Source organism: Diaphorina citri, unplaced genomic scaffold, assembly GCF_000475195.1.
Source record: "Diaphorina citri unplaced genomic scaffold, Diaci psyllid genome assembly version 1.1 scaffold454, whole genome shotgun sequence".
Classification (NCBI taxonomy): domain Eukaryota; kingdom Metazoa; phylum Arthropoda; class Insecta; order Hemiptera; family Psyllidae; genus Diaphorina; species Diaphorina citri.
The window spans coordinates 23,556-48,496 of NW_007377889.1; the positions used below are offsets into that span (position 1 = coordinate 23,556).

The following is a 24,941-nucleotide window of genomic DNA, read 5'->3' on the forward strand; positions in this document are numbered from 1 at the left end:
TGTTGGTTACGAATGCAAAGGAATTGGTTATAAGGGCATTTTCCTGAACCAGATCCACATAGCATTTCACGCCATGTCTCTTTGAGTTCACCTCTCTGTTCCGTGAGATAGAAATGTCCTCATGGTATTTCATCTACATAGCACTATATACAGGGTGGTAGCACGTGCTACCTGGTCCCGTTGTTCAGACGGGGGGGCCCAAAATTTGATGCTTCCAGTTTATGCAATATGTCTTCCAATATCTTAGCGAGGGTTTTACGTTTGAATCGTAATGATTCTTTAATAATATCATGCAAGAGGTCCATCAAGGTTTCTGTAGAACCTTGCAGTGTTGTCAAGTGCTCTAGGAGAGGTTTATAATCTGTGAACATAAAATAGGAGGGGGAGAGGGGGGGAGGGGCAAAATCGCAACAAAGCGATGGTTATAGCAGAATGATTAACACAGGATGAGTTTCACAATAAAAACATGTGAAGTGTAAGTTTGAATACAACGGTTTTGACTTTGATTGTCTGATTCACCGTAACAGTCCGTTCACACAGAACAAATTTTTCTTCGTCCGAAGTTACGATTTTTGAATTTTTCTTCGTTGGCAATGTGAACACCTCACGAAAGAAAAAAAAATCGTTTCGTGCAGTGTGTGACGGGCTATAATTCACAAAGGGCTTTTGTTAATTTTCATAAAGAAAGTTTTCTAGTCACATTTTGAACCCCATAGGAACTTGAGGGCTTGGTAGGAACTCACTGTAGCCCGGTAATGAGTTGTATCAAGGGACACAAATCAAAGGGTCCTTGGTCGTACGTCAAATACTACTTACTTTTGCCTGGTTTCCTAACTTCCTTATAGATAAGGGCTCTCACTCGCATATTGTATTTCTTCAGTTCGGCTGGTATCATATCAGGGGTTGGAGGTCTAGTTTCCCCTACCTCGCCATTGTTAGTATGGTTGTTATGGAGGGAATGATCATGACTATTGATCAGATGGGAGGGAGGAGGAGAATGGTCTGTGGGAGATGGAGGGGTAGGGTTAGTGATGGGGGGATCTTCCACAATCGTGAGAGGACCTTCGCCTTCATCTGGAAATGAGAAAGTACAATAGATTAATAGTAAACTAGTGGTTCTGTGAAAGAGCGGGGTACAACTCGGATACTCTCTGCTGATATCATGTTCTTGCTAGCTGTGTTCTGTTTGGTACTCACATCATTGCACAGTCTGAAATTACAGGTTGGAAAATAAATAACATGCAGTCGGTCGACATTTTTCACTCGATTAAAATAATTTGTACAGAACGTTAGTAATTTTAAATTTATAGGCTAAGCTCCAAAAACTAAAATTAGATTTTTTCAAACGAGGAAAAAATCGTTTAATTTTACGTGCCACGTTTGGCCATTGTATAAAATCCCGTCCTTGGGCGCCTTTTTACAGAACTAAGGGCCGTGAATTCGTTATTAATAGTAGCATTTTAACATATATTTGCTGGTTAATTTGTGTTTAGTTCCTATTTATGCATTAAAGAAAAAACGAGTTTTCCCCCCATCGAGACGAGATGTCAAAACATATTGTACTATTATCATTTGGTTACTGACCTGTCGAACTCATCCTTAGCCTGTATCTTCATTCGCTTCAGATAAGGCATTTTAACATATATTTGCTGGTTAATTTGTGTTTAGTTCCTATTTATGCATTAAAGAAAAAACGATTTTTTCCCCATCGAGATGAGATGTCAAAACATATTGTACTATTATCATTTGGTTACTGACCTGTCGAACTCATCCTTAGCCTGTATCTTCATTCGCTTCAGATAACTCAATACAGAATAACTCAGAGAGTTCTCCATACTATCAGGAATAAGGGATTGGGAGATAGCGGCTGGCATACCCATCCTGATCAGAGCCCTCCTTAGAGGCTGAAATAAAACATAATAGATGAATTAGTCTTCTTACTCTTCTTCTTAGCCTTTTCGTGTTCATACTTTCTCTCATTCTATTCTATTATGGGACTGGTTGCTCCTCTCCCGAGAGAGTATGCAATTAACACTGCGACCTCTGTAGATCTATTGTGACCAGTATTTTTCCCCTGCCCAAGCTGCTATACCCTGGCCTTGATGGAACCTAGAAGTACCCTCACTGGTATATTATCGATCAAAAAAATTCACCTGCAGCACCTCTAAAGAGTCCGCACACTCAGATTTATTCCAGAGAAAAGCTGTGAGTCCATATACTATCCCATTAAGAGGATACCATGAGGTGCCATCAAGGCCAGAGAGCCCCTACCTCACCATTGTTAGTATGATTGTTAAGGAGGGAATGATCGTGACTATTGATCAGATGGGAGGGAGGAGGAGAATGGTCTGTGGGAGATGGAGGGGTAGGGTTAGTGTTGGGTGGATCTTCCACAATCGTGAGAGGACCTTCGCCTTCATCTGGAAATGAGAAAGTACAATAGATTAATAGTAAACTAGTGGTTCTGTGAACTGTAGACCTCACTCAGATTCTTTTGCCTAAGCTGAGACTTTGCCTAAATGGGTGACCCTGCGTAATACACATGTGTACATCAAAACAGAAATAAAAGTAAAATTATCTACACTTCTTATGATCTAAAAAAAGAGGTGACACAGTTTTTTTTTTCCTTTCTTTTTCTTTTTTTTTAGAATACTTATAAAACTGTCAATCACTCTAAAGAATAAAATTGAAGGATTGATTTCGAACCTTTTTAGTCCGTCCTCCCTTTACTATTACAATAGTAATAAAAAGGTATAAGGGACGGACTATTGTATTCGCTTCGGTGTCTGTCACTCGCTCGGTCGGTCGGTCGGTCGGTCTGTCGGTCGGTCGGTCGGTCTGTCTGTCCCCATAGAAGGACTTATCCAAACCTGGTCGACCTATATATCAAATTAAAGGTCTTTTTACCAGGAACACGAAAATGGTGGTGCAAATTTTGTCCAGAAAACCATAAAGCCAAAAAACAAAAAAAAAAAAACTGTTTTTTGGGGGATTTTTTTTTTTTTCACACAAATGAGCTCTGATCTCGAAATTTGTCGCGATGACCTATGAACTCAAAGCGAGAAAGTTTTAGATAACACTTCAGTCGTTAATTTAAGACCGGTTTTAGCGTTTTCTAGGTTAAGCAACGCCGATGAAGGCCAATAAATGGATGGGTGACTTAAACATTTTATTGGGAATAAAGGGAGAACGGGCTCTAGTCTTGATTTTAAATCATTACGTGAAAGTAAAATCAAAAAATCAAATCAAGAATGATAATAAACTGAATATTAAACAAATTAGGTAGGTACATAGGTACTGATTTTCTCTAATCACGATCGAATAAACTACGGGCTAAAAAATTCCCGGAGGGACGGACCCAGCTTGTTTTTTTTTAAAAAAAAAAAAAAACAATAGATTTACCAAGAATTGGGATTATTTTTGTAGATAGAACAGAAGGGTATACAAGGGTCATAAATGCGATAATTTATCCATTACAATGTTCAAAAGTTTGAGACCAAAATTGGACCTGGGACGCCAAATTTCAAGGATCGACGTGTCTTGATTCAAGGAACTCAAAATTTCAAAGTTCATCAAAATCGGACCAAATAATCGCGAGTTATAGCGGAACAAATAAACACATAAACATCTAAACCAAATGCAAAATGGTCGAGTTGAAACGTAGCAATTAGAACCTACCTTCTATACAAGAAGAGAGTTACAACTGGGCTAACTGTGGGGATACCTATTAACTGGGCACTGATTTCTAAGAGGCTCTATTAGTAGGTACTGAATTTAATCAAGTTCATTTAGATTAACTCAATTTTAAAAGAAAAAAAAAAAAAACTCTCCTGAAGGGAAAGTAATGTAATGTAAATGCAGTTTCTTTGTGTTATGATGTCACAACTTTGGTGCTCACTGCAGCATTGTAGGATTTTCCCAATATCTCAATAATCCTAAAATCCAATGTTTACCTACCACTACCATGCTGGCACCGGTCTCTATGCGCATTTACATGTCATAGCTACTCATTTTCCTCACGAGGCTGAGTGGGCCCCGCAACGGCCAGTCACGGAATCAATCATTTGCTTGATACAAATTTCTTGACCCCGCCGGGAATCGAACCCGGGTCTCCCGCGTGCAACGCGAGCGCAGTGACCACTACGCTATGGGAGCTGACTTTTAGAGAAAGTAACGTAGGTACTAGAAGTGTCACTTACCTCCTGATCCTGAGTCTGCTAGTCCATTACTCAGTGGTGTAGGGGTAGGACAGGGGGAGGGGGAGGGTGGGGGTGTTAGTGTAGGAGCAGGAGAGGGGGGCGGGGGGGACTCTGAACTTGTACAGCTAAGGCGTTGTCTCTTCACTTGGACATGCTTGGGGATGGGGCCTGGCTTTCTCTTGCTCGCTAGACGAGGACTAACACCACCACCACCTCCACCGCTATCTCCATGAGGAGATCTCTTGCCTCCTCCCTTGTGTGGAGATCCGCCTACCAGATCTATATCTGCCTCGTCTACCATCATACGCTGAAATAGAACAGACGGGAAGTGAAATCGTGTTCACTTTTGATTTCCATTTACATTTATTATTCTTACTTTCCTTATCCTATAGGAAGGAAAGTAATGTAATCGGGTCAAATTTTCGATGGTCAGTTTTTAGTGCCAAAACACGTTTTGAGGTCCCTAGAGCCTAAAGTTTCAGCCATTGGTCCGTGTGTGTGTGTGTGTGTGTGTGTGTGTGTGTGTCTGTCCTTCTGTCTGTAAACAAAATATCTCTTGAACGGTAAGAGCTAGAGACTTGAAATTTGGCAAACAGCTGTCAAATGTGACAAGGATGCGACACGAAACTTTTGGTTAAGATCGGTGCAACGCTTGGCGGTATTTTGCCGCTTTTTGGCGGTTTTCGGTTTAATTCAATAATATCTCGGGAACGGTATGAGCTACAGACTTGAAATTTGGTATGTAGTCCTCAATTGTGACAAGGATGTAACACAAAACTTTACGTTAAAATATGTGCTCCTGTTGGCGGTTTTCAACCGCTTTTTCGACCGCTTTTTGGCGATTTTCAGCTTTACTGATTAAACTGAAGAATACTCATTACAACTGAAGATTACAATAGAAGAATACTCAAATAAGCAAAATTCAATAGGATAAGGAAAGACGTGTGATGTTCACACCAGATTTTTATTGTTTATAAAATCTCTGACCCCTGTTCAGCAAACTCTAGAACTCATGAAGAAAACTGAAATCGGGTTCGTATAGGGCCCCCAGACGTACGAAAATTTCTTTTATGCTGAAAATGCTTTAGAAACTCAAACTAAATGCAAAATGGTCATAGGGAAAATATAGAGCTTTATTCATTTAACAAATATGAAATTGCCCTTACACTTACCTTGTCTATCTTGAACGGATTTCCGAACATGTGTTGTCTGACCGGTGTGGACTCAACTTCACGTAAAGGTGCGGCCATACAGGTTGAACATTCCAGAGTTAATGTGAATAAAAACAGGCAAATGAACTCAAACTAAATGCAAAATGGTCATAGTTAAAATATAGAACTTTATTCATTCAACAAATATGAAATTGCCCTCACACTTACCTTGTCTATCTTGAACGGATTTCCGAACATGTGTTGTCTGACCGGTGTGGACTCAACTTCACGTAAAGGTGCGGCCATACGCTTCAAATACTCCTGATAGTTACCCATCTGAGATATGGGCATCGTGTGAATTGACGAGGAGTACTTAAATGCTAATGGCCTCCAATAAGTTAAGAAGCTAACTGTAAACTCACAAGAAGGGGTAAACGCTTCGATGTGCGAAAAACTTCATCAGAAGACATGATATTGTACCTACTCGAGATACGAACTGAATTATGTTCCCAAAGTTGGGTCAGTGAGAACCCTTTTCTGATTGTTTGCAAAAAGTAAAGTTAACTATGGAGATTCTGGCTTCAGGGTTAGGGGAATTTTCTTTTTCCTCTTCCTTCTTTTTCCATTCCCTTTGATGACGGCTACTAAGTCGGCAATAATCGGTTGTGTGGAAAAGCTCACTATGCGAGAACCCTGGCATTAAGATATACTCACAGCAGCATAGTAGGAAGGCATGGTACCGATGTACTTCTGAAAGTTCCCCCTCCACTCCGGCGTAACTTTCATGCGATGTACTTTGAAGAAATCATCAATGAGAGGTAGTAAGGCAGGATAGTTGTATGGCATAACGAAGAGGTTTACTGTGGAGAGATTGGTGGACGCCTTCAGGTAACCAAACGGGTGACCAACATCCGAGTTCTTGTAACTGTTAGCTACGAACACCTGAGAGGAAATAGAGCAGAAAATATCAATCAAAAATCAACCAAATCTCAATCAAGAATCAATCAAATCTCAAATTATTTGTGTTAAAACAGAGCTTTTTCACAACTTTTGTGGATATCACAGCATTACCAAGTGACCCCTTTGCAATCGATTTCCATTTTTCAATAATCTTTTTAGACTTTAAATATGTTCCCTTAACTCTCTCATGAACCAAGCACACCTAAATTCCTGTTTGGCCTTGGAAGACAGTCTTTACTATATTTCTTTCTTTATCCACTTTTATCAACGCTTCCTCATTCCGTACTCTGTCGGACCATTTGATATTCTCAATCCTTCTCTTACTTACCTGCCAGCAAATGGTAGGCTGCTTCCTAGCCAGAATATATTGAGTGAGAGGACTTGGTTCCAGCTCGTACTTATCAAACGGTAAGTTTTCTATGACTAAAGGATCCTGACTTGTACATGTGAACTTTACATTGGGGTGAGCAGATCTGGGGGGCTGAAATAGAGACAAGGAGACGGGAAATTAATTGAGATATGTGTCAAGACTAAATCAAATCAAGAATAATAATAAACTGAATATTAAACAAATTAGGTAGGTACATAGGTACTGATTTTCTCTAATCACGATCGAATAAACTACGGACTAAAAAATTCCCGGAGGAACGGCCCAGCTTGTTGGACTCAGAGCACTTCAAATAGATAGAGCCACCCATTTTCCGATTTTGAAGACACATAATGCAGATAGTAGAAAGTAAAACTTTAAATTGCACTTTGCACAAACTTTTCAAGTTAAGATAAAGTTTGAATAGGCACGCGAAGCACATGTCTGTTATATTATTATGATACGTGCTTGTGTATTGCAGAACATTAGCACAAGACGAGACTATGTTAAATCTTTCACATTGCAAACTCTTAACAATAACTGAGATCATTATTTCATATACTACCTTAGTCGCTTTAAAAGAAAATTTTGAATCTAGGGTGGATTTTAGAAGCAAGCCCGAATTTTCTAATTTTCTAAATTCGGGTTTGCTTTTTTTGTTTTGTCCAACAGTTATTTTGAGTTTTCAGCATCCTGGAGATAGTAAATTTTGAGTCAGAATTGCAAGATTGAAGTTAACGTGGAGGGGTATTCATATCAAACAGATTTCGCGGATTAATCCTAACCCATGTTAATAGCTTACCAATGAAGAGGCAGTAATATCGGGCCAGAAAGACTCGGGTATAGGCCAGAAGCCTACGGGAAATCCTTTCTGCGCGGAGCGTGGTACGTAGATGAGTTTTCTACAGTTATGCCATGCTGTACTGTTGATAATGTTCATAGCACCCCCTGTTCCTACTGGAGTGCTACTGCCGCTATTGCGGTTGTTCTGAAATGACGACAAAATTATTTAACACAAAGATGAGAAAAAAAAACACGTGATTTTATTATTACGTAAACTTTGGATTTTTTCTTTTGAGAGTCATAAGTTATGTAATATCAGACTTTGATGCGTCGCTTTTTCACTGGCATTTGAACCAGCTGGATTATACTCACGAGGCTGAGTACACACTGGCATACCAGCACGTGTAGTCTCGCTCATATATCAACCACGCACCTTGCTGTTAGTGTTATAGTTCTAGGCTACGAGTATTGTAAAAGAGCGTTTTGTTCGCTATTAGTACTTAGTTACTTACCATTCCGTTGATCACATTGTTGATTTTGGCTCCACCTTAAGACGAGACTATGTTAAATCTTTCACATTGCAAAACTCTTAACATTAACTGAGATCATTATTTCATATACTACCTTAGTTGCTTTAAAAGAAAATTTTGAATCTACGGTGGATTTTAGAAGCAAACCCGTGTTTGTTTTGTTTTGTCCAACAATTATTTTGAGTTCTCAAAATCCTGGAGATAGTAAATTTTGAGTCAGAATTGCAAGATTGAAGTTAACGTGGAGGGGTATTCATATCAAACAGATTTCGCGGATTAATCCTAACCCATGTTAATAGCTTACCAATGAAGAGGCAGTAATATCGGGCCAGAAAGACTCGGGTATAGGCCAGAAGCCTACGGGAAATCCTTTCTGCGCGGAGCGTGGTACGTAGATGAGTTTTCTACAGTTATGCCATGCTGTACTGTTGATAATGTTCATAGCACCCCCTGTTCCTACTGGAGTGCTACTGCCGCTATTGCGGTTGTTCTGAAATGACGACAAAATTATTTAACACAAAGATGAGGAAAAAAAAACACGTGATTTTATTATTACGTAAACTTTGGATTTTTTTTTTCTTTTTGAGAGTCATAAGTTATGTAATATCAGACTTTGATGCGTCGCTTTTTCACTGGCATTTGAACCAGCTGGATTATACTCACGAGGCTCAGTACACACTGGCATACCAGCACGTGTAGTCTCGCTCATATATCAACCACACACCTTGCTTAGTGTTATAGTTCTAGGCAACGAGTATTGTAAAAGAGCGTTTTGTTCGCTATTAGTACTTAGTTACTTACCATTCCGTTGATCACATTGTTGATTTTGGCTCCACCTAGACTACCCGAGGGATAATTAATAATTTCCTTCTCCCAATCCATTTCCTCCATGTCTGGATCTTTACTACCTGAAAACGCAACAACATGTTAGAACCATTAGAATACATTTCCAAAGTTTCAGCAATTGGGTCCGTGCGTCTGTAGAAACTTGACATTTAGTATGAAACCCTCAAATGTGACAAGGATGCACCACAAAGCTTTTGGTTAAGATTGGTGCAACGATTGGCTTATTTTAACCGCTTTTTGGCGGGTTTCGGCATAATTCAATAGCATAAGGAAAGTCGTGTGATGTTCACACCAGTTCTTTTTTTTCTTTTTTTTTACCAGTACAAGCTACTAGATATGTTACTTTCAAAGGACAGAGTAAGATACTTACTTTCATTGATAGGTGGCGGATCTGGTCCGATCTTTTCAAAATTGATAACTACGCCACTTTGTACTTTCTGAACCAGACTGTCTATACATTGGAGTAACATGCGGTGAGATGTCACACAATACGACCTCCCTGCGAACACGAACATAAAGCTAATATTAGAAATATAACCAAACAATGGGAAGCAAGTATCAACATACCAACATTGCATTATTGGAGGTTTTAAATCCCAATGCTTCCAACACTGTGAGACAGGTTGATGTAGATATCATATCATGCCTCTCGCAGACACGGAAAATTAGTGATAAGTGAATGAAAATGAGAAAAAAAAAAAACAAAACAAAGGAATGTATTTAAAAATTCCATGGGCGGGATTCGAACCTGCACCCCGGTACGGGAGCGTATGCCGTGACGTCAAAGTTCACGATTTACCAGTATTTTTTAAATCGATTTATTTCGGGATCTAGAAGTCGTAGAAGAAAAAGAAAAATTCCGTTGGTCTTCATTTTTCCTGCTCTATGACTTTGAAACATCACCCAAGTAAGCGCAACTGATCTATTATTAGCTCACATAAAGGGAACACACGGGAAGTCCTCCCCCTACTCCGAGAATGGAACCCGCCGGTACGTTGTGCACTCACCTCCAGTTACTTCACACATAGCGTCTATAGGAGAATTATCACAGGCGACAACTCCCATGTCTCGTTCTGGACAAGCATCTTCTTCTTAGCCTTTTCGTGTTCATACTTTCTCTCATTCTATGGAGAACTATGGAGATTCTGGCTTCAGGGTTAGGGGAATTTTCTTTTTCCTCTTCCTTCTTTTTTCCATCCCCTTTGATGACGGCTACTAAGTCGGCCATAATCGGTTGTGTGGAAAAGCTCACTATGCGAGAACCCTGGCATTAAGATATACTCACAGCAGCATAGTAGGAAGGCATGGTACCGATCTGGACAAGGTGTCCCTGCTAGACGTAACACGAGAGAGAATAGTCTTTGGTCCCAGCGAAATGGTTCGCGAGTCATTTCAGATCCAGGGATAGGAGAATGCATAGGGAGATTGAAGTCTTCCTGTACCTGTGGAATGGAATAGTTTTAGAATAGAATAGAATATCCTGCCAGAGTGAGATTGCTATTAGAAGAGTAGGTAATTAGAGGAATAGAATGGAATAGAGTAAATTAAGACTACAAAACACTTAGTATAGTGCACTACTGCCGGACAGATTGTTCTGGTAAAATTGGTCCGTTTCTTCTTTTTCTTACTTCACCCAGGTAGACGAGGCAAGTTGTGAATTTGAAGTCTGATTGCCGTGTCGTCCAATGCAGCTTTAAAGTCTGCCTTATATGGATTTCCAATTTTATTTGAGAGTTCAACCGTGTCTTACCCCAATAGGAGAAGAACTCAGAAACATGTTACTCGGATATAGATCATCCGGAGATGTCTTACGCCTTACGCCTGAGCGCGAGCGCCGTTAAGGTAGAGGGACTCAAATTTCTCTCGTTTGTATGTTACCAGTAGCACTGGACCTGTCTTGAGTTACTTACCCCAGTAGCATTGGACAGTTTACCCCCGTCTGTAATAACCACAATGACGGCAGGTTCCAGGAAGAATGGTGAGCGCCCTTGTCCATATGTATCGATACCAGACTGCATACGATTCATATTGAGCACATCAAATGTATGTTTGAGTGCAGCGCCTAGTAGCGTCATTCCAGTACATTGTAGATTCTTCAATTCTGTCATGAACGTGGTTAGGTTTTCCTTCCATCCCGCCTGTAAACACAAAGCAATTGGGAATTAGTTGTGCTGAAGTTGTACCTTTTCATAATTTTTGTGGGTATCACAGCATTACCAAATGGCCCTTTCCAATGAGTTCCATTAATCAATTCAATTTTTTTTTTTCTTACTCTAGTAATAACTATTGGAAACAATAGTAGACAGAATAGCAAGATTGTATGCAAGAACAAAGAGTGGGGTTAAAACAAAAATGGGAATGATAGAGAGCTTCACCATCGAGTCAGGTTTACGCCAAGGAGGAGTGCTATCACCGTTGTTATTCATAACAGTCATGAATGAAATTCAGAAGAGAGTAGAACATCAACTGGGAAAGGAAAATATGAAACTCATGCTGTTTGCAGGTGAAAACAAACAAGAAGTACAAGATGAAATAAACGAGAGGACAAAAGTAGCAAAAGAGTACGGATTGAACTTCAGCGCAGAGAAAAGTGAGATAGTGATACTTATGGAAAGAAATAACAGAGAGAGCAGTGTAACAATGGACGGTCACCATCTAAAGAAGGTAGATAGATCAATTCAAATATTTGGGCAGTATGATATCAAAGGACGGAGCGATGGACAAAGAGATCAGTAAAAGGATACAGTTGAGCAGTGGATTTTACAATACAGTAAAAGACATCATATTGAATACCCATGTCCCCCTAAAATGCAAGAAAACAGTATACCAGACTTATTTTGTTCCCATACTTACGTATGAAGCGGAGGCATGGGTAATGAAGAACAAAGAAGAGAGCAGGATACAGGCGGCAGAGATGAGATTTCTGAGGAGTATGATAGGAAAAATCAGAAGAGATCGAATTAGAAATGAAACCATCCGGAATACGATTGGAGCAGAGAGATTACAACATCTAGATTGAAATATTATATGGACACATCAGAAGAATAAATCATGAAAGAATAAATACCAAACAAATACTACGAAATGGAAATACAAGGAACAAGGAAAAGAGGAAGACCAAGAATAAGATGGAAAGATATGATTAACAAAGATATTGGAAAGAGAAATCAGGACCCTAGTCTCATAGAAAACAACCAAACTTTTAGAGATCGATTATGGTGGCGAGGTTTTGTAAATAGTCGACCTGCCATAAACAGAACGACTTAGGATATGTTATGTATGTATGTAATAACTATTAACAGATTTCCTAGAACAGAGCTGCTAGGGTCCTCTCACAGAGTTACCTACAGCAGATCCCTTCAAGGAAACAATTTAATTTTACACTACAGACACATTAATCAGCATGGCAGTAGGTATTACCATTGTCTCCTTATGTTTAGTGGAAAAACATCTAATACTATAATAGGAACAACATCTATTTTCCTACATGTTTTTCAGGATTTTCACTTCCAAGAACCACCTTGCCATTAATTAGTTTAGTTCTAAACAATAGGTAAGTACTCAGACTGCACTAGAGTTTCATGAGCATGAGTGAAATATTCATGTGAAATTCCAAGGACCTAATATGTTACCATGTGGCCTACCTAAACATATGTACCTCTACCTAATTACCAATCTAATTATTTTTCATTTTCTCTACAACGTAAGCACCCTAAACAAATTCGTCCAAGAGACCCATTGAAAAGTATGTAGGCAAGCTATAAGACATTTTTTAATATATTTAAAAAGAAGCAAACTGCTGCAGAAATGAAATCAAGACAACGCAGATTATAAAGATGACTATGAAGTAGGCATGTTCCTACTTATACTTGAGTACCTACTACTTAGTTACATGAATAAATACATACATATGTATGTAAGATTTAATTTATTTAATATGTCAAAAGTCAAGAAGCAAAACGTAGGTACGTATTCAGTAAGTAATCGCAATAAAATGTTGGCCATGTATGTAGATAAAATACTTATGTACTAAAAAATATTTACTTTGGTTTTTTGTTTTGTTTTATTATCATACAGGGTGGCTAGAGCAGCGTTGCCGAGGTTTGGACACATTTTAATATTTAATATCAGTATGTATTGTTACTTTTATTTGATTTCTCTCGTCTTGATTAACTTGATTTATTTGTGGTGAAGCTTCTTCACAATTTTTGTGGATATCACAGCATTATTAAGAGCCTCCTGTACTATTTCTGACATATCTATAAATTTTTCTTTTTACTCTGGTAATGCCGCCACTGGTCGCTACTCAATTAATGTAGCTACTCAATTATTTTCCTCACGAGGCGGAGTGCACCCCAAACTCCAAGCACAGAGCCGAAAAAACCTTGGCCCCGCCGAGAATCGAACCCAGACCTCCTACGTGCAAGCCTAGTGTGATACCCACTCGGCCAAAGTAAATCATTACATGAACATGAAAGTAAAATCAACAAGCTGGGCCCGTCCCTCCGGGAATTTTTTAGCCCGTAGTTTATTCGATCGTGATTAGAGAAAATCAGTACCTATGTACCTACCTAATTTGTTTAATATTCAGTTTATTATCATTCTTGATTTGATTTTTTGATTTTACTTTCATGTAATGATTTAAAATCAAGACTAGAGCCCGTTCTGTAAAATGAATATTGAACAAATTAGGTAGGCACATAGGTACTGATTTTCTTTAATAAACCACGGACTAAAAAATTCCCGGAGGGACGGGCCCAGCTTGTTAAATCCATCAACTTGAAATAGTTGCCTATGTCTCCATTGGATGTCAAAGGGGACAAGAAAAGATCAATAAATATGTAGGTCTGTATTATCAATTCTTTAAATGAAAAATGTTCGATATTTTTCAATCTGACCCTGTAGTTTCTGTTATTGAGCATGAAAAACTATTTCTCTTCCTTCCTCGTATTCTAATTCAATGAGAGCATTGTACAGAATGCAATGTGCAAGACTCACTCATGCATAACTTCCCCTCAGCTCAGAGAGAGAGAGAGGAAGCACACTATTAACAGACTAGCGGTTTTTCCTCTGTCAGCTGATAGCATGTCTGTATTGTCTGTGCCGTAGTATGACTATAGGTTCCAGGTTCCAGTGGTAATGTGACTCCCGACTCTTTAATCTTGTGCTGAACGATCACAAGTTCCGAGTATGCTTATTTCACTTCTTCTCACTAAAGACCAGTGGTAATGTGACTCCCGACTCTTTAATCTTGTGCTGAACGATCACAAGTTCCGAGTATGCTTATTTCACTTCTTCTCACTAAAGGGTCTGTAGTGTGAATTGTGAATTCCACAGTAGAGTACCTAGAATACACTTGGGAAAATGGCCACAATAGAGCCCCAAAAGCTGATGAGCGATTAGTCCTTAAGGTGCTAAACATGCTTGCCAAACTCCATCAAAATTGAACAAACCGATCGAGAGTAAATGGTGAAAAGAAGCGAAAGAACTTTCAAACAGAAGGGCAACATTTCATATTGATATTGATAACGTTATTATAATGCCAAACATGATGACACTCATACCAGCAGCAGCACCATGTGATCATGAAATACTCAACCTATGACGTCATAGTTTGAGGGTCTTCCACAGTAGAGTACCTAGAATTCACTTGGGAAAATGGCCACAATAGAGCCCCAAAAGCTGATGAGCGATTAGTCCTTAAGGTGCTAAACATGCTTGCCAAACTCCATCAAAATTGAACAAACCGTTCGAGAGTAAATGGTGAAAAGAAGCGAAAGATCTTTCAAACAGAAGGGCAACATTGTAGAGGCAATACTTGAACTCGGAATACTTAAAACCTCTTTGATAAAATATCAGGCTCTCGTGGAAAATATCAGTTATCAGCGAAAGAAAAGTCAGCCACCTAGAGTTATATCATTTCCCTGGACACCCTAGCTCTAGAGTTATACCATTGACCTAGATTTTTTTTTTTTTTTTTTTTTTTTTAAGATGAATGTTTCACCGCCGTTTTTATTTCGTAACAATGAAACAACTGCTACATTGGACGCATGTAGTCTGTGTCGTAGCATGCCTATCCCGTAGTATGCCTCTCGTCAGATGGGCGAGAAAAGACACAATACTCCCCATTTAGATGCTGGGTCAACACGAGAACACCAGAAAGTAAGCCGTTGAAATATTTGCAATCGAAAAACGAGTACAATTTTTTGTCGATGGTGGGATTTGAATCCGGGATCTTCTGTATGGCAAGCAAGCACGTTACCACTGGACTAACTGTGCCCTTGTATTATCCAACACAACTCACCACATGGTATGACATTCTGACCAGCATCCTATTCATATTGATATTGATAACGTTATTATATGTAATGCCAAACATGATGACACTCATACCAGCAGCAGCACCATGTGATCATGAAATACTCAACCTATGACGTCATAGTTTGAGGGTCTTGGTGATTATGAAATCTCACAATCACCTAACCAACAGGCAAACTTTTCAGGAGAAGCACTACACACTTGCGTCAGGATTTCCGAAACGAAAAATGTTCAATAGGCAATGTTGTTTCCTAAGCGCCAAGGCCAATATACTGATAGCAACACTAGCATCATATACCAGTCATAGTCATAGTTATAGTCAGACTGTTGTGCATAAAATACCCTGACCATACCACCTGTACTATTAGTAAGACAGGCTAAGGTTGTCCAAATGTGGTGTCTCACTCATTGTAAAATCACGGAACTTTGACTTGGGCCGGAGGGGGGGGGGAAACTTGCCAAGTTTTCTTTCGGGGTTGAGTGGCAGAGAATGCCTCGAGCATTCAACTTTACGTTTTCCATTAATTCCACGGATTTCATACCAGTGCTAAATTACGGAACTTTGGAAAACTTTTCCAGAAGTTTTAAAACGGTGGAGTTGAATAGAATTTGATGAAGAAGAGAATGGATGAAGCATTGGAGCAATCATAATACCACTGCTTGTTAGAATAAAGGTCAAAGTACATTATTGTTTACCGTAAGAAAGTATTGTTTTCGGTCTGAATTTTACATGGGTATTTTCTTTTTCTAATAAGACTTCTTCTTTTCCCCCACCGCCTTCTTCTTCCTCCTCATCTTCTTCTTCTTCTACTTGGGGTGCCGATTCGTTTCGGATATTGGCGATCATCAAGGCGATGCGTATCTTGCTGGTGAAGATCCGGAAAAGTTTTGCAAAGCTCTTGTCAAACCAAGTTCTCGAATTGACAAGCCAGACGATCTTCTGTTATACCAATGCACTGGTCTTAAGCTGACCTGGCAGTTCAAATGTTTTAAATCTCGGGAGCTCTTCAACCCTATAAAATTCTGCATTCCTAGGAAAAAAGCTGTTCTTGGAATGTTGAAGGGTGCTGGCTGCTGGCAGATGGATATGACTTCGGGGAACATCCAACGATGGCAACAGCTATTCACCCAGACCCAATGCTAATCCAAGTATAAATGACATTGAACACAACCGGTTTCATCTAGGATGAAAACATCTCAAATATTAAACCCAATCAATGAACGAAGCAAGTTTCAAGTTTTAACGCCACGATTTCGCATTTACCTATTGTCTGTTTCGCCATAACTCTTGAACGGTTGTTCTGATTTTGATGAAACCTCGGACCCCATCTGGAGAACTCTCAACCACCTCAGAGTGGGAGTACCTCGTTGCAAAACAAACCTTGAGAAGTGGGGTCTTCTCCTTGGTGCTGATGAGAACCTGCTGTGTGAGTGCGGTGCCGTGCAGGATCCGGAACACCTTCTAATCTGCCCAAATCTCCCCTACCCATGTACATATGACGACCAGGCCAAGGTAGACGCGCCACTCTGCAAGCTAATTAGACTGGTGAGTTGTTAGTTTCAACTCAACCATCTAAGCCCTCTATAGTTCGAACGAAATGCGGTTCACATACATATTTAGGGGAAATTTGCTCATCAAGTTCTTGAAAACCATTCATTGAAGGGTACCGTAGGAGATCTGTTACTGAGATCTACAATGTGCTCAACTACTAGTTAGCATACCAACGAGTTTGCTGCTGATAAAACAGGGTGTTCCTAGTTCGAATTCAAAAATAGAACATTATCACTAACTAGGTAATTCCTAGGTCCCGGCTTATCTACAGGGATTGGATCAGATAACGGAAATCATATGTACGAGATCATAATGTGAGGAAGTGAAGAAATCAATGATGCAAGGGGGACGAAAGAGAAATAAACATTTCGTCTACGTATCTACTAGTAGTTCAGTGAACTCTAAATCTAAAACTCACTCAGAAGATAAAAGTCAGTACAGTCCCCCCCCCCCCAAAAAAAAAAACCCCGAAACCCATAAGATAAAAGTCAGTACAGTCCCCCCCCCCCCAAAAAAAAAAACCCCCAAGCCTATAACCCACTGAACAAATATTATCCAATAGCCTTTGTACGTTGACCAGGTTTGCCAAATTTCATCAAACTTGGACAAACTTTATTCAACGAAGGAAGTGAATTTCAAGTTTTAACTCGATGATTTTAGTTTTTCGGTGTTTCCTTTAGTTTGTCCCACCATAACTCTCCTTTCTTATTGCACACCTAGACCATAAAAGGAATATTCCTACCAAAATTTCAGCTTTCTAGGTGTTGTGGTTCAGGAGATAGAGCGATCAGTGTGTGAACTGTGAATGGATCTTGATTTTATAATATAAGATAGCTGAATTCCGTCGCTTCGCTCCGGAATCCCGCTGCCTCGGGATGAACTATAGTTCATCCCGAGGCATGGCCAAACTTGTGGAAAAGGCATGGCCGAACTTGTAGTTATCAAACTAAAAACATAAACGAAACTCAAATATTAGGCGAGCGAGGAAAAGTTTTCTCTCCCGCAGTCTCTGCACTCTGTGTATTTCTTATGGAGATTTCAGCGATCAAAAATTGATCATATCTCAGGATCGGTGTAGATTTTCGCAAAATCCTTTCTTATTGCACACCCAGACCATAAAAGGAATATTCCTACCAAATTTAAGCTTTCTAGGTGTTGACTTATTGGACACCTAGACCATAAAAGGAATATTCCTACCAAATTTCAACTTTCTAGGTGTTGTGGTTCTAGAGATAGAGCGATCAGTGTGGAACTATGAACGGATCTTGTTCTTATAATATAAGATGTAGGCAAGTAGTCTACTGCTCATACTGTAGGCAGTAGAGTAGGCCAAGTATAATTTGTCAAGTTGGCTCTTCAGATTAGGCATAGGCACTATCTAGTGAATGAGAAATAATAACTTGGATAGAATAACGTGCTAAGTGCTAGCTTTGTTTTCAAATAAAAACTAGCACTTGGAGATGAAATCAGAGATCCAGAATCAGCCAGCGGCGATAGTACGTTGAATACAGGCAATAATGGCCGCTAACCATTGGATTAATCAGATATGACCGGACACGGAAAGTAAGAAATTTGGTGCACATGTTTTATACACTTAGGAAGGTCAATCAATAGGTTTTGGACCGGATCAGACCTTCAAGGGCCCTGCAGGGGATCTTTTTCTGGGAGTACTTTTTACTTTCCTTATCCTATAGGAAGGAAAGAAATGTAATCGGGTCAAAATTTCGATGGTCAGTTTTTAGTGCCAAAACACGTTTTGAGGTCCCTAGAGCCTAAATCCAAAGTTTCAGCCATTGGTCCTATTTTTAGTGCCAAAACACGTTTTGAGGTCCCTAGAGCCTAAATCCAAAGTTTCAGCCATTGGTCCGTGTGTGTGTCTGTCTGTAAAAAAAATATCTCGAGAACGGTAAGAGCTATAGACTTGAAATTTGGTATGTAAATGTCAAATATGACAAAGATGCGACACGAAACTTTTGGTTAAAATCGGTGCAACGGTTGGCGGCATTTTACCGCTTTTTGGCGGTTTTCGGTGTAAAAATAAAATAAAATAAAAAAATAAGAATAATAATAAAACCACGTGTAAAGATAGCACAAGAATTTGCCTAAAATATTTAAATGTCGGGTTCCGTCGTATTTCAGAATTAATTTATTATACATACATACATACCTATTAATTTATTATAATTTATAATCCGAGTTTTGTTCAACAAGCGAAAACAGCGTCTGCTAAAATACAATGGAGGTTGGTGGTTTTGATTTAAAGTACGGGGAGTTATCTGTTCTATAGATAGATAGTGTGGTGTTATCCAATCTATTAAGCTATCCTAGTCTCAAACTCAAGTGATGCAGTCGACCTTAGCATAGAACGGAGAGCTAGCAGCTAGCTGTGGGTACTGGGTATCATGATGGAGATATCTACACAGACACAGTGACGTACTGTCTCTGGTCGGACAAGGTAGTGGCAACTCAGCTCTCTAGGACCGAACTTAATAACAATGGTTTATTTCTTGTAACTTAAACAATGTCTTTCTTATGTTCCTATATAAGTACAGAGTACACATTAGTACTTTTCAGGAATAAAATAAATACTTGATTTACCTAATTAAAAAAGGAATGTCACCTACTTAATCTACCTCAAAGCAGTTACATATAAGATTTTAAATTATTATTGCCATAATTTTACGAGATACAGGGAAAAATTTAATTAAATGAAAAAAATCTGGGGAGGTACCTACTTCTATATAACTTAGGTACTGTATAGGTGCACAAAATGCATCTGGAACTTGTTATAAAAAATAAATTTAGGTAAAGGTTGTCCTAAGAATGAGTTTAAAAGAAAATACATGTACCTAGGTATATGTACATTTAAAAATAAATTTTGAACACAGACAGTTTGTTTACAGATAAATACTTAGAGTAAGGCTTCCATAATTTTGGAAAAAGCATTTGGAATAGGTACCTACTTATTAAAATAGTACGTACTTAAGTGGTAAACCTACAGCATAAACTCCTAGCTCATATAAGAAAGAACCCTTCCCCCTTCCACTATCCTCATAGGAACTTTTGACTACCAACATGAACTTTGTAAACTATGTTCTGTATGTTCATTGTTTATGTTAGATGTTAGTGTGGAGTGTAATGAATTCATAACATGCAAATTTTCTTTGTTTCTTCATGATTACATTTTTGTTAACTTTTATTTTGTGAAGATTGGGTCAAATAATTCTCTGATGTATGTACCAGAAGGTTGTAGTCTGGCTGAGGGACTATAAACAGAGAGTAGATCAGCATCTAGCTAGGGGACTATAAACAGGGAGTAGACTAGTCCAAATTTTCCAGTACGACTGTATGGATATCGTACGGTAATAGATTACCTGAGCGTACGATATTCCAATAGAGTAGGTACGATAGTTTTATTCTGAATCAACCAAATCTGCACGCTGCAGCACTGACTGGCTGATGTTTAACAGTATATCGGGAACGGTATGAGCTAGAGACTTGAAATTTGGTATGTAGTTCACAAATGTGACAAGGATGCAAATCAAAACGTTTTGTTGAGATAGGTGCTGCGGTCGGCGGTATTTTGACCGCTTTTTGGTGGTTTTTGACCGTTTTTTTGGCGGTTTTCAGCTATACCGACTAAACTGTTAGAGATATTGTAAAGCATCATTCAATAGGATGAGGAAAGTCGTGTGATGTTCACACCAGATTTTTTAAAATAAAATAACCATCCGAATACCTATTATGTATTTTATTTTTTTCAATATTTATTTGGACAATATAGGTCACCTTTTTTGTAATAAATATTATTATTTATTATTTCCTATGTCAAATTTCAATTTATTCTATGTATCAACTAATTTCATACTTAAGTATTGATTGTATCCTCTGAAAAAATAAACAAGGAAAGTAAAAAAACTCGTAAATCGCATCAAGTGACGATGTTTTCTCTCCGCACATCATCTCACCTCCAGCGCTATTGAGAGAATAAAACAGAACAGCAAGCAGCAAGCAAAACTGGCAAACAGCTAAACCTACCTAACTCCTACCCTACCTTACACTACCTACCTGCCTGCCTGCCTGGTATTCAACTTCTAACTTCTACCTACATAGCATTATTTAACTTATCTCCATCATTCCAGTCGATTTTCAGTTCGGATGGGTTAGAGTCCGTTAGACCGATTGTAATAAAAATCGATTATCTGGGGAAGTTACACAGGACCACAGGAGTTTCTTTGAATTTTTGATACTATAAACACATTACGTAGCTCCAAATAAATCTAATAAATTAAATACATATTTTAGCAAGTTATACTGGGAAGTACTAATAAACTAATAGGTTATTGAATTTGAGACACACAAGGACATGACCGATTGATAATAAATCGATTATTCAATAATAAGTTTATTGAACTTTTGGTACATTTACTTAAGTAGTGGCATTCAAACCCTATCTGTCTACGTATCTACTAGTAGTTCAGTGAACTCTAAATCTAAAACTCACTCAGAAGATAAAAGTCAGTACAGCCCCCCCCCCCCCCAAAAAAACCCCCGAAGTCTATAAAAATTTTGTTCAGCCAAAACCAGTTGGCCTCAAAGTAATAAATCACTCTAAAGCTGATTGAGAGGCCAACGACAAACGCAGACCCCCATCTGAACATGGGAAAAGGCAAAGAAGAAGAAGACCAGAAGGTTGTAGATTGTAGAGAATAGAAACACCCTTTGCTCTTTCTACCATCTAGGATTAATCTACAGAAAAAAAAAAAAAAAAAAAAAAAAAAAATTGGACAAACTGTTCGAAAGATGTGGTGAAACAATCAAATATGTAGAACCAAATGAAATGCAAATTTGATTAGTTAAAACTTGAAATTCACTTCGTTTGTTCAAAAATAAATGAAATACATATGCAGTATGAAATATGGCACAGAAATTTCACAGCGGGGCTGACAAGACCTCTTGCATAGAAACTCTTAACCTTCAATTTTTAACCCTATATGAATATCATCCTTGAGTTTATTTTAGTCCATTATTCTGCCCCTACGTACTCTGCACAACTTGCAAAAGCAGAGAGAAGAAAAAGAAAGACAGGGTAGGCCAGCCTAGTTAGCTTAGTTGGTAGTGCGTCTGCCTTGTAAGCGCTAGGCCGCGGGTTCAATTCCCGCCCGGTGTCTTCACTTTTTTTTTTATTTATTATTATTTCTTATTACTTACATCATTACTGTAGGTAGGAAGGTAGGTATCCTTTTTTATTTCTGTCAATTCTTTCTTTTTAGTCCAGTAATGCTGCCACTGGTCACTGCTGATTTAAAGCAGGTAGCTACTTAGTTATTATCCTCACAAGGCTGAGTGAGTGTACACTTTATTGCAAGCAAAAAAAAAAAAAAAAAAAAAAAAAAAAAAAAAAAAAAAAACATTTCTGACAGGAATAACAAGAATTGAACCTGGTGTGCAAGCCCATTAGGTAGGTACCTAGTATATGTGAATGCTAGAAATAGACAAAAAAATAATAATAATAAAATACACAAAAGTAGAAAAAGCATGAAATAGTCAGGTTGAAAAAGTAAGAAAAAGTATGGGTAGGTACAATGATGATTCTTACCTTAATATTGGAGGGGGGCTCCTCAAACGTTAGTAACATGTAGCGGTCACCTCGACTTTCTGGAGATCTTTGTCGCACCTGAAATCAGATAAGTGGCACAATAATTTGCAGTTAGAAATAGTCATATTATAGATAAAATTGAGTACACTGGAATTAATTTGTCTGAAATTAATCTTATAAATGACCACTGACTCAATTATTATGTCACTTCTGGGATTCAAACCAGTTTCCTTTGGTTCTGAGTCCAATCCCTTTGTAACTAGAACCAGTTTAGGCACATAATTATGAACGTACTATGGTATGGGGACTTGGGGAGGAGGGTTTTTTTTTTTTTTTTTTTTTTTTTTTTTTTTTGTTTTTTTAAAAAATTGGGGGTGGGGGGGGGGGGTTTTTTTTTTTTTTTTTTTTTTTTTTTTTTTTTGGTTTTCTAGACAAATTACACAATTTTTACTTTGACTGTTTCATCTATATATATATAAAAAAAAATCTCATGTGTTTTTCCAAATTAGATGAAATTTAGCAAAAATTTCAATACTCAATAGGAGTTTTGATAGATTTTGAGAACAATTGGGCCTTTAGGTATCCTGTAAGGGTCCTTTAAAAAATTGTCTGGGTAATTATTCAAAAGCCATGACAATGACACTGCTCATTTGTGAAAGCTCCTTTTTAGTCCGTCCTTCCTTTATTATTACAATAGTAATAAAAAGGTATAAGGGATGGACTATTGTATATGCTTCGGTGTTGTCTGTCTGTCTGTTGGTTGGTCTGTGCCCATAGAAGGACTTATCCAAACCTGGTCGACCTATATAAAGGTCTTTTTACCAGGAACATGAAAGTGGTGGTGCAAATTTTGTCCAGAAAACCAAAAAGCCAAAAAACTGGTTTTGGGGGATTTTTTTCACATTTTCTCACACAAATGAGCCCTGATCTTGAAATTTGTCACAACAACCTATGAACTCAAAGCAAGAAAGTTTTAGATAACACTTCAGTTGTTATTTTAAGACCGGTTTTAGCATCACCTATGTTAAGCTACGCCAAGCAAGGCCAATAAATGGATGGGTGACTTAAACCTTATATTGGGAATAAAGGGAGAACAGGCTCTAGTCTTGATTTTAAATCATTACATGAAAGTAAAATCAAAAAATCAAATCAAGAATAATAATAAACTGAACTTGTTATAGCATTATTTCATTGTCATGGCTTCTGAATTAGTAGATACCAGAAACTTGTGTGCTAAGTAAGTACTAAGTGACTGAAACAAGACTAAATATGTAAGTATGAGACTATTGAATTATGATTATGAGTAATTAGGTAGTTGCAAACTAGAATGAGTCACAACAATCAATGGTTTGATAGCATATCAAGAAGGTTGGGGCTGTCTGTACCTATTCCTATTGTAGTTACCCACCTACCCCATTCCTCATCCTCCCCCACTCCACTGCATTCCAATGTACATAGCTCATGGATTGTTTACATTTTTAAATCCTGCACTGACAAGGGGATTTTTTTTTTTTTTTCTCATTTTTATAGTGCTATGATTCCCCTCTATGGGTAAATATCTACATGCACTGGAAACTTCTGAATGTTTTGAGATGCTAATTAATTTATCAATAAAATAATAGACAAATAGTGTTGAGCTGAAAAGTGAGAAAAACAACATGAACTTTGTTGGCTGAGTTCCAGGATTGAATTGAAGATTGAAAATCTAACATGAAATGAGGACTAGGTATACCTGTAACCCACTCCACCACTTTGGTCTTACCTTCACAAACGTTTCCACTGCTCCTTTAGCGATATCCAGCAACTTGGGGCGTCCTCCTAGGTAGGCCCTTTGGTTCATAGAGGCCGAGGTGTCGATTAGAAACACTATGATGGTCATATTCATAAACGATCCCAAGTTTCACCGGAAAATTAAGAAATCATCGTAAATAATTAAATAAGTATGCCTGTGTATTTTTAGCTAATAATCTTTAACTTAATAATTAATTTAATATTTTTTAAAAAAATATTCTTTGTCACGACAATGCCATTACAAAAGGCAGCATAGCTCCCTACAACCTATTCGTAACTATAACTAAAATAAAAAATAAAAAAAAAGTGTTTAGAAAAAATAATCCGACCGCCGACGTTTTGACATGCGAGTAACAGTGTTGTCAGATGTGTACATATCATTACAAGGAGTTGAGAGAGTGATGGATATCGGAGAAAGACAAGAGAAAGTGAAGCTCAAAACGTGACGTATTGTACGACTGTATGGATATCGTACGGTAATAGATTGCCTGAGCGTACGATATTCCAATAGAGTAGGTACGATAGTTTTATTCTGAATCAACCAAATCTGCACGCTGCAGCACTGACTGGCTGATCCACTCCCAAATAAAGCTGTAACTTGACAACAGTAGGTCCTAGAAAGCTGCAAGTGGGCTTAAAAGATTAGTCTTTACTTCCTCTACAAGGTGATCTATTTTTTTTATATATATATTTAAAGGGCCTTTTTTTAAAAAAATACCTGTTTCCAAAGTCACCCTAGGTTGGGGGTGACTTTGTACAGGCCTTGTTTTTGAGCACAAATCCAAAAAGTTTTCTGAGATCTGGGTGACTTTGGACACTTGAATATTTTTTAAAAAAGAATCTCA

At 38.3% G+C, this 24,941-nt stretch overlaps 1 protein-coding gene and 1 long non-coding RNA gene across 2 annotated transcripts; both read right to left on the reverse strand.

The window, feature by feature from the left end:
- LOC103508971 (integrator complex subunit 6-A-like) lies at positions 1-24,397 on the reverse strand. The gene is made up of 19 exons (XM_017443979.2): positions 24,068-24,397; positions 22,306-22,383; positions 10,747-10,974; positions 10,152-10,278; positions 9,844-9,909; positions 9,207-9,335; positions 8,792-8,898; positions 8,291-8,480; positions 7,973-8,007; positions 7,480-7,665; positions 6,639-6,791; positions 6,065-6,292; positions 5,579-5,722; positions 4,200-4,506; positions 2,272-2,420; positions 1,759-1,904; positions 1,149-1,210; positions 817-1,074; positions 1-361 (listed from the first exon to the last, which is right to left on the reverse strand). Exons 1-19 carry the CDS (start codon positions 24,188-24,190, stop codon positions 168-170), a joined length of 2,910 nt encoding a protein of 969 aa, XP_017299468.1. The 5' UTR covers positions 24,191-24,397; the 3' UTR covers positions 1-167.
- On the reverse strand, positions 1,131-1,629 carry LOC113467318. The gene is made up of 2 exons (XR_003391444.1): positions 1,585-1,629; positions 1,131-1,210 (listed from the first exon to the last, which is right to left on the reverse strand). It is a non-coding gene; the product is annotated as an uncharacterized LOC113467318 (long non-coding RNA).
- Positions 24,398-24,941: the final 544 nt, after the last annotated feature.